This window comes from Pyxicephalus adspersus, chromosome 12, assembly GCF_032062135.1.
Source record: "Pyxicephalus adspersus chromosome 12, UCB_Pads_2.0, whole genome shotgun sequence".
Classification (NCBI taxonomy): domain Eukaryota; kingdom Metazoa; phylum Chordata; class Amphibia; order Anura; family Pyxicephalidae; genus Pyxicephalus; species Pyxicephalus adspersus.
In genome coordinates, this window is record NC_092869.1 from 28592630 (window position 1) to 28603986 (window position 11357).

General features: G+C 36.8%; 1 protein-coding gene across 1 annotated transcript in view; it reads right to left on the reverse strand.

The window, feature by feature from the left end:
* The window catches only part of TYRO3 (TYRO3 protein tyrosine kinase), a 107937-nt gene that overhangs the window by 34595 nt on the left and 61985 nt on the right, over window positions 1-11357 (reverse strand). The window contains exons 8-9 of the mRNA XM_072427858.1: window positions 5224-5366; window positions 3761-3905 (exon numbers count right to left, since the gene is read on the reverse strand). Coding sequence (XP_072283959.1) covers window positions 3761-3905; window positions 5224-5366 — 288 coding nt within the window. The remainder of the gene's footprint in view (window positions 1-3760; window positions 3906-5223; window positions 5367-11357) is intronic.

Sequence of the window (11357 nt, forward strand, 5' to 3'; positions counted from 1 at the left end):
GCTGACGCAGCCAGCGCTACTATGGGGGACAGACATTCCAGTGCAAGAAGGTGGGAATAGATCCCTAATATTAGGTCTGAGATTAGAGTTTAGGACAACTTTAATACCCTATTAATTCTTGACCTAGAATGAGGATGAAGCTAAGGTGTACAGCTCATTGCCTGTATATTTTCTTCAGGTGTGTGACAGATGTACTAAAACTAAAAGATATAAGTTGAAATAGACATGGCATTAGACATGGCATTATTTTCCTCCTACTGAAAGACTACAGTTTTATATCACATGGCACAAAACATTGTGAACTAGAACTTTGATCATTTGAACACTGACCTATATGTCACTTTCTTATACCTCTACAATTCCCCATTCCCCTGAAAAGAATCATATGACGCCACTTGCTCCTGACACAAAATGGAGCATCAGGGGGTAAAAAATAAAAGATTATGGAATACCGCTAGGGGTGGGCAAACTTTAGTCCATGAATAGGCAAAGCAAGAGCTGGTTATAAGACTATTGGGTTTTCAAGCCAGGAGCATGCAGATTAAATTTACAGATCTTAAACTAGGCTACCTGGGGTTATTAACCTCATATTACCACCTCTAAAATGTTCCACTCAATTCTTTCATGTTTAAAGCCTGATAATAAAAGACTATGTCAAAACCCCTTTAACTATTAAAGTAAATGAAGCTATAAAAATAGGCAGTCACCTTGGCAGTTCCAGAAAGAAAGGTCAATTTCTACTTCACACTCAAGGACACCAAGTGTCATCAAAAGACTACTAAAAGCTGGAAGTGAATCTATATCATTCTCTTCCAATAAGATGCCAGTTACTAAAAGACAGTCTCCAGATTCATCCACAAACAACATCTATAAATCACCTACAGACGGCACAAACCAGGCTAAGACCTGGAGGAATGCCAATCATACATTGTTTAGAAGTGTGGTTTATATTTTTGCCTGTCCTGAGCCATTTTAAGGAAAGAAAATATCTTCTTTAAAGTTTCTATTTTTTTTCATGCAGCTTGTTCTGCAGGAGCTTAGATGACGTAAAAGCACCCCATTTCTATCACTATCTAGAAGGGTGCACAAGGAATGAAGTTCCCCAGTTGCATTTAGCACTAAAAAGGGATCAATTAAACCTCATTAGGACCTTTAGCATTTCAACATGCTCGAAAAATAGGAGAGAAAAAATAAAAAAGTTTCCACATGGACTTTAATGACAGTTAGGAAATGAGCCATGAAGGGAGTACATTATTTTCAATGGCTTAGCCAACTAATAGCCTTTGTATGGGAAAATGGATCAGTGGGGATAAATGGACCATTGGAAAATGGAGCAGAAAAGCACAGACCACGTAAAGCACACAAATGTTCATCTGGGAGCGACTATCTTCCTAGGGAGAGGATGCAGCAGGGTGCCATCCACTCGTCCTCCCTCCTTCTCTCTTTAGAACTGAACAGCACTATGTGTACAAGGCTTGTTCATTCTAGTGTCGCTGGAAACTATTTTGAAGAATCATTTCCAACTACAGAAAGTTGTTGTGTTTGTGAGCCTTTAAGACTGCTTACACAATAGGACCATATGGCTACTCATTAACTTTTTTTTGTACTGTTGGTATTTTTAAAACGAATAAACAAAATTAGTTACATACAGGTTATTATATATATATATATATATATTTATGATATAAATTACAGTCCAAAAAATAAAGCATGATTCTAAATATAACAATTCTTTATTACAAATTCATAAATAAACACACATCATCCACACGATCATAAATACATACACATTATCCATTCACTAGTAATTTTAGAAGTTATAGGCTTTGTATGAACAAGAGAGAAGATGACGTGCTGTGGGGATGACAAACTGACTATGAAAGAATTTGGGAAAAGCAGAGATTTAAACAAAAGCATCAGAGATGAGCATCAAGAAAGACGTCTGTGAGGGTTGCACCAGGCTGAATGTGGCACACGCATCAACTGCCCACTCAACATTTTGAATAATTACTATTAGGAGACCATGAATAGAACCCGTAGGTGCCTACATGAGTGTAACTTTTATGTGCTTATACCAGTCCTCAGCCAAATTGGGCACAAAGGAAATGAAAAGCCTAGCAGGCTGCCGGGGAGTTATTTTTGGAAAACTCATCAAGGAACAGCTTATACAATTCTCTTGAATTAAATGAATGTTAACTGTTCAGGAAGGACTACATAGACAAAAAGAATGGACAATCAAAACTCATTTGTGTTAAGATTAAAAATAATTAAGCCAATTGCCGCAAATTATGCGGTTTTCCATTTATGCAAGATAAACTTCCAAGGGATTACTATTGGAAAAAAATAATGAGTTAACCCTTGTAGATTCTGATAGTATATAACAGCTTGTCACCAACATTATGCATCCTTATAAATTTATGTGTAGTATTCGTTTTATAGACATTTATGAGAAATACAATACTGGCATTGTAGATTACCCTGAAAAATCAATTTCTGCAAGATTTGGGAATTTACTAACGTGCCGCTTACTGTTCACCTTGCTGACCAAAAAGCTGCGTTTGAGGACCATCAGTACAGGGATCCCTCTACCTCTTTTTTTTCCATTTGATGGTTTCTAAACTTTTCTTTCTGGGTATTGAATATTCCCCAACCACCTGCTAAATTATCAGTATGAATGGGGGAACTCTTTCAAGAAGCAAAAGACTTTGCCTCTACCAAATGGCCGCCAAAAGTGGTCATGCAGAACAAGACTAAGAACAAATTAGTAATGGGGAATAGATAAGCTACTAGGAGATTAAAAGCAACACTGGCTATTAGGTCCTTTCACCCAATTTGCATTTTCTGGACACAGCTTTCACAACTCATGTCCTTTGTAACATCGAATAAAGTCACTCAGCATTACTAGGGTCCATATTAAAGCCTACGTAAAAGAAAGTGCACCAGAACAACCAGCTGGCCTTATCACTGAGGAAACCGCAATCGGAGATACAAATTCCCATGAGGAACACTGGCTAGGATTCTCAGCCACTATGCAAACCTATGAGAATTGCCAAATGTTATATAATGTTTATGGATACCTTATCAACGCACAAGATATTGACACTGACTCACTGACTAAGACACTGACTCACAGCATTATATTATTTTAACATAAAAGCAGATAGTCTTCCCTAGAGACAGTGACAATTACAAAGGTTCCTTACACAACACAAATTCACTGATAAAAAACAAATGATCATCTACTGATCGCCCAGAAATAATTCCGATTTGGTAACATTGAATAATATACAACACAGCTACAAGTGTGCAAATAAATATGCACAAAAATTTATAAATTTTTTTTTCAACGGTGTACTGAACAGACCCAAAGGGTAAAGTTTACATACATGTTATTACAATAAAACTTACACCCTTTAGCCATTGAATCCTAATTCAAAACCCTAGGTAATTTGCTGCACATCATCAGCCCAGCAGCAAAGTATGCCTGAAATAGTAACATTGGAAGCTATGAAGATAAAATAAAACAAGAACCAGCAATAAAATTAACCTGGTTCATATTTTCCAATAACCCAGATTGGTACCAAACCACAAAATAAAGATAAATGAATGCACCAATTCTTTCCAACATGAAATTATAGTTCAGTTCGTACAATGCTGGCTTCACCCATCAACCAAGATATGGAATCAAATGATATCATTAATAAGTTTCCTAGTAGTTCATACTGCATAATACAAAGGAAGATAGCAGTCCAATACTCACCAGGTTCCTCAGTAGAAGCTACAAGAAGAAAGTCACTCCATGGTCCACATCCAGCAGAATTAGCCATACACACATGGACAGTCAGATCCTTTTGAGGGTCCCAGACTGTCAGGTTGGCTTGGTTTCCCTGTACAAATACTTCTCCCTAATAAAAAAAAATAAAAATAAATTGGAAAATATTTTCAATGAAAATTTGGTATCAGGCAGGGCTTTACTGCAGAAAGGGCCAGGCAATACCCCTTCTGCAATAAATATTCTTACCTGCCTCATTGCTGTACAGCTGTCAAAATTTAATGAGAGTTGGTTGTCAAGAACATCGTGGCTTGGGACTGGTACTGAATAAACTCCGGCAAAGGCGAATATTATCCTGGCCCAGCCAATCAAGATGTTTGAAGAACAGAATGTGGAAGAGAAAAAGGAGGTAGATGGTGGCGTCCGCAATGGAACACATGCAGGTGAGTATGCCCTGGGTTTAGTTAGGTGTGTGCAGCAGTCAGCAATAAGGTAATGTGTACAGATAACAGAACATCCCTTTTAGAGCAGCCTATGTACACCTTTTAATCAGGATGAGGTGAAGAGGCTTTGCACAATAATTATGCCCCCCCCAGATGTCAAAAGCTAAATATATATACAATTTTAGGATAATGATTGTAATTTAGATACAACATATTCTGCAAAATCTGTATATTCCTACCGCCTCTACCCAATTCAAAAGTCAAATGCTTAAAGCCCCAAGGCCAGTAGAGCTATTGGAACCAAAATTTGAAATGGTTGGTGCGAAAGTCTAAAAGGCATTCCACATAGTAACCAAGAGAAGCAACATTATCACTACAAATAACATGCCAATATCTCATCCTCCACATATATAAAAGGTTTTTCAATGCTTATAGATATAATACTGCTTGATAGGTTTCCACCAGGTTTAACAGGTATTTTTTCCGCACCTATCCAACAGATACAGTAAACCCTTTTTGATGGCATATTAAACAGATTTACCAGCAAATAAGTTAATTGTTAATGTTTCAATATACATTATTCATTTATTTGTACAAATCAGGCCTCTATTACATCTAAAATTTGCTAAGAAGCGACTATTATTGCTTGACAATTTTAGCATTTTCTTTTATTCTTTAGTTCAATGGGCATTATTAATACATTTATTTGTAATAATCTAAATAAAAGAACTCTTAGGAGACTTTGGTGTTTTTTTAAGTTCTCTAAAACACAAAACAGAAAGTTTTAATATCACTCATTCTGCTGGTATTTCTAAAATGTTTACTAATAGATGTAGGCCAAATATATAAAACCTTTCACAAGTTTCTGCATGTGTCAAAATAAAGCAAACTGCTGTGCATTAAATTGACAGGTGTTGTAAACTTTAGAAACATTTTCCAGCTTACAAGTAGTAATCATGTTATATCATTGTATACATTAGATAGGTTGGAGAGTAAAAGCTTTCTTACTTGGGTTACATTCTCCTGCTCCCATTGTACTTTGTATCCTAACACTGTGTAGTTTTGGAGACCAGGAGCAATCTCTTCCCATTCCAACATCAAGCCGGATTCAGTCCTGGTGACATGGACATTCTGTGGAGCGATCGTCGGCACTGAAAACAAAATACAAAACATCAACATCTAGTGAAAGATAAACATCAACATATACAAAAAATACAACAAGCTTCATTTAACTAATATTATTATTAATAATAATAAACAGGATTTATATAGCGTCAACATATTACGCAGGGCTGTACATTAAATAGGTATCATATAAAAGGAAGAAAAATAATCCAAAACCACAAATGTTTAAAAAAAAATGAAACCCATAAGATGCATATAACTTTAAAGCAGATTTAAACTGTAATTGAATGACATTTTTTGTTAATGTTTTGTTATCCTTTGTTGCATCCCAGTGCTGCTGATCTATACAGCCGCCTTCATCGACAGTCCAGCAATGACTGAATAGCAGTATTTGGGCGACAGGATGACGAGGTTTTCATGCCCCTGCCATGTTAAAGCCCAAATTGCACTGAATGAGAATACAGCAGGCAAACAGGATAGTGACTTGGCAATGGCGACCCCCGTATTTCTCCTATGACACACTATAGTGAAGCTATACTTGTCTAACCACCGGTAATGTCATGTGTGGGAGCTCCCTTGACAGTGCAAGGTACTTAGTTTTGAGATTGGAATCCTAGCCTAGTGTAGTGTAGAGCTCGGCTATGTGTGGCATACAAAGCCAGTTGCCAGAAATGTGCAGGAGCTACATCACCAGGAGATATGGGTACGATGGCGGCTTTCAAGAACACGGCAAAGACATGGATCTTTCATCATTGAACGGCACGTTTACACAGGTATATCTGTACAATATATTCTGCAAATATTTGCCGATTATGGCACAAGTTCACCACCCACCAATGAGTACAGTTCCACTTTAACTATGCACCATATTATATATATATATATATATATATATATATATATATATATATATATATATATATTATTATCTGTACATCCTCTCCTCCTCCTGTGTCATTGTTTGTATATGTCTGTCATTTGCAACCCCTATTATATATATATATATATATAGTGCATTATAGTGGCTCAAGAGGTTAGCACTCTGGCCTTTGCGGCGCTAGGTCCCAGGTTTGAATCTCAGCCAGGACACTATCTGCATGGAGTTTGCAGATTCTCCCTGTGTTTGTGTGGGTTTCCTATGGGTACTCCCACATTCCAAAAACATGCATTTAGGTTAATTGGCTATCCTCCAAAAATTGCACTTAGACTGTATTAAAGGCATATGACTATGGTAGAGACATTAGATTGTGAGCCCCTTTGAAGGACAGCTAGTGACATGACTATGGACATTGTAATTTGTTGGCGCTATATACTGTATAATAATATTGGCAACAGTAAGGAGATGAGACCTGCACAAAGCTTGAATCTTAGAGGAAAACAATGCTTCATCAACACAATGGATTCCAAATAAAACTATTTTTTAGCAGTGGGTGAAACGCCATTTTGAAATCCCCATCATATTGTTCGGCAGAATGTAATTGTGCACAGCGAGATCTAAACAGCATGGGACTACAAATAATACATGTAATGAATAACTGAGATTTTGACCATAAGCACAAGAATTTATCCACAGATCCATGTCTCATAGGATAACAGATGATGAACTCAAAATATATTTGACCTCCATTTGAAGTGTCACAATCTGTAAGTACAGCTTAACATCTTCTACTATCAATACCCAAATCACGAGGTGATGACACATGGGGGAGATGCGGAGATAGCGAAGCCGTGATTTAAGCTGACACAAGATAAAAACTGTTCTTGGTACCAGCGGCTTCTGCCATGCCTTAACAAGTCTCATCATTAGACAGTTCACAGACATTTGTATGTGAATGGAAGAATATGCAGAACACATCCGAAAGAATGTTCAGCAAGATGTAGAAAAATGACAGGCTGTGCAAAGCACTCGCTAAATGGATCCTGAGTCACCTCTAAAGTGATGGTAAAGGAGATGCCTTAAGTCAACTTAAAGGAGATCTTCTGCAAACAGCTTTATAACAGTAATTATTTACATTATAAAAGTTATTTCTGGGCTTGCATTTAACTACTACAGGGAACTACATTTTTTTTTAATTTCGACAGATGAGGGTAAATTTTCAATCAGCATTTAAAGAAGATCTAGTTACAAAAATAAAGTATTTTTGTAGCTTGGCAATCCTCGGGTTTCCTTTTTTGTTACTCAAAAAACAAACTTCCTGACTATGGGGTGCTACGCTCACTGCTGCCCTGTATCTACAGAGGGAGCCATGGTTGTCCCCCAGAAATTATTTGAAATATTCAAAAGCAAATGCAAGCAAACCATAGTCAAAATCAAAGCAACGATTTACTGGATTTCCAAAGCAGAAAACCCAAACCAATATTTCAGGTCTCCTTTGTCAAGGTGGAGATACAATAGTATAACTGCACCTTGACGTAGGAGAGCTGTGGATTGGGCTTTAAGCATGTTCATCTTAAATACATGGTTGTTAATAGAATAGGATTTTTACAAAGGAAAAATACTTTGTTTTTGCCACCTTGTGAACTCACAAGAAGTGACAATTACATTGCATTTCAATCAGCATTAACAATGCTTGCTGAAAATGTCCTTAGAATTAAAAAAAAAAAGGACACTAAAGTAGCTACAACAACCTAGGACTGGTAGGAACAGTATAGAACATTTTTGTTCCTGGGTTTACAAATCATTTAATTGCAACCTGTAATCTCAGAAAAAGATTTGTTTGTTTGTCCAGGTTAACAACCCACTTTTTGGTTACTGGAGCAAAAAACTATTGGAATGGTTTTACGTATAATACGTTTTTATTGAATGATAAACAAGATAATAACACATCGTAAAAAAATACAAAAGAGATCCAATATAAAACATAAGGGCGGAACAAAACGACAAATTTTTTGAGGGTAAAAAAGGAACAAAATAATAAATTTACAAAAATAAAATAGGTTTCTTATCCAGAAATACAAAGGTAAGTACACTTTTCCAAATATGTACACATAGCTACAATTAACATCTGAAAACCGTGTTAGTTCAGATAAGCCTGGATTGCAGGATATTGGAATGTTTTTAGTTGTAGCATTGGTAATTTTGGATCGAGCTGGAGGCAAAAAGCTGGGTGGCTTCTGGTAGCAAAAAGTCTAAAGGAAACATTTCAGTGATAATGTTTTAGGAAGGACTTTCCCCTTATTTTGCTGCAGTTGTTCCTAATGTCTGTTTAGGACAGGACAGTAGAGGGCATGTCCAAAAAAAAAGCCATAGTCCCCTGGCTATAGATAACTTTACAACTGTATATAAAACTTGTCACAATGTGCAAAAATTCTATTGATAAAGATTTATTTTAAAGAACGCAGCCAGTAGGAATCACATAGCCCATGTCAGACACCAGCTACACAAAGAGAATGAATATTTCACTCACCAAGGAACCATTTTTTTATACAATGGTAACAAGGTCCCTTTAAGCACAGAGAAATTTCAAGGTACTTAAAATAAAACTTGAAAGCCAATTTGAAGGCAATGATTAACCTTGGATAAATATCAAGATGGTAATTTATACAAACCATGGAGAATCTGTTCAAAACTCCTAATGTAGTGTAAACTGTATAATTGCAAATTTCAAACTAATTAAAACACGTAAACTGTTAAACTCGTATAAAGTGGATTACATGCACTTTCCCTCCTATCCTCTCCTCTTTTCCCAATTTCTGACAACGATAAAATTTTAACAAGCTTAACAGGGGCTTGCCCAGCCCGCTGGACTTGGGAAGATGGTAACAATGGCTTTTTTGTGACATAAACCAAGCTGTGACAGTGGATAATTGTGCTGGATGAAGGCAGTAATATTAGCATGAATTGAGTTATTGAACCACAAGCACCCGGCACTAGAATGTCCTGTCCAAGAAGAACAGATGTATCAGAGCTTTTAGACTCACAGTAAAACTTAGAACAGTGCACCAAAATAGAGACTTCATCTCTACATAGGACAATTAGTAAGAAAAGTAGATAATTCAATGACATGTAAAATATTTTATTCTTAAATGTTGGAAAATATATTCACTGAAGATTTTGGTGTCCTGCATACAATATTAGACAATTTTAAATTATGAGCCCCCATGCCAGCTTTAGGTTGAATGATAAGGAACATAAGGAAGCCAATGTGTTGGCTTTGACAGGCTGTACTCTGACTGGTTTGTTAACAGCAGTGGAAGGCATGTAAGGACTTTTACCACTCTTTATTACTATTATATCAGTATCTTGTGAGTCAATATCAGATAACCATCAACTATCCTGGACAAGAACAATCTGCTCAGGAAAGGGGCACACGACAAGACATGGTGGTCAACAGAGAAGTTGAGAATCTTCACACAAAAGTTGTTAATATTTCACTAACTTTTCAAATCATGTGGAAAGTAAATTCTTGTTGACTTTGAATACCCAATCCAGCTTCACTGACAAAATAATTTGGTGTGGGTAACTTAAGGAGCCATCGCAGTGCCATGACCTCATCCCTAGTGAATACCTTTGGGAAAGTCAGTGCATATTGTGAACCTTGTCTTCTTGTCAATCAGCAGTACCTGACCTCACACATACTCTTTGGCCAAATTAGAAAAATTTTTCAGAGACATACCTAAAAATCTTATGGAAACCTTACCAGAGTCTATAATGGTGTTATGGTTGCAAAAGGATCACGTGCTCATTAATTTCCATGGTTTTGGGATGTGTTGTCCAACAAGCTTGGTACTTTCCATCAAGCTTTATTTATATTGTGAATTTACATATAGAATTAAATAGTGAGCATGAGCTTACAAATGACCACAAGGGTCATCTACAGTTATGAGGTCATAGTGTTCTGAAGCTGGAAGATTCCTTTAAATATCAAGGTCTGTTGAGTTGATCCAAGATACCTCCTAGCACAGGTTCCTGTGAATATTTATGTGCTTTCTTCACAAAAGGTTTATTTATTTTTAATACAAAACCAGTAAAAGAGACAAGATAATGCAACCAATTGTAACAGGACTGCTGTACTCGCATAAACAGGGCAGACAGAAGCCTTTCATTACAAACAGCCCTTCTCTTCCAATTGCAATGTCTACAGCTAGCTTCTCAGACCATCTGATACATTACAGAATTTACTGGTCATTTTCAAAAAAATGCATCTTTCATTGCAGAATTTAGTAAATGTTTCTGTGTGTGCGCAACAAAAAACGGAGGAAAAAAAAAATACACACAATCACAACATATTTTTCATGTTATGAAAGTTGACATTTCTGCACGCTATGCAGTTCAGCCATGCCCAAAGGAGATCATCAATCACTCTCACCCATATAAATAACTGCAGGGTGCACAAAGTCAAAGATTTATGCATTGTGATGTCACAGGACGAGTTTCTGCCACTAGTCTTTGCCTTTTCCAGACTATTGATTTTAAAGCCTATTATAGTTTTGCTGAGTAATGGAAGAAATTGCAGAATGATTTACTGGAAGGAAGTAAGTCAAAAATAGCCTATTATAGATCAGAGAACTTTGAAAAGCATTGGTACAAAGCAAAAAAAAAAAAAAAAAGACGCATAGTCACAATGAGATTTTAACGTTTGGCTCTCTAGGCTAAAGGTAAAAAAGTCATTAAAAGTTCCTCGATAGAGAACAACTTAACTGCGTAACTATGTGAGAGATTAAAAGTACATGTAAGCACCTTACCCGCCATGATTTATTGTGTTTGTACAACCAAACATTCTAACAGCATGACCAGATAAAGAAGATTTTTAGAGGAGGCTATGTGGTGCTAAGAAAGCTGCAAAGCTAAGATTTAATCACAGCGGGTATAGTGGAGCAAATAAAGTTGGACAGGGTAGGAGTTGGGGACACAAATTAATACTTTTTAAATGTGAGGGTCAACAGAATGGGTTATGGCAAAAGAACCAGGTAGTGCACGAATCAGGGAAAAAGCCCATCAGCGCGAGGGTCAGGGAAAAAGCCCATCAGCGCGAGGGTCAGGGAAAAAGCCCATCAGCGCGAGGGTCAGGGAAAAA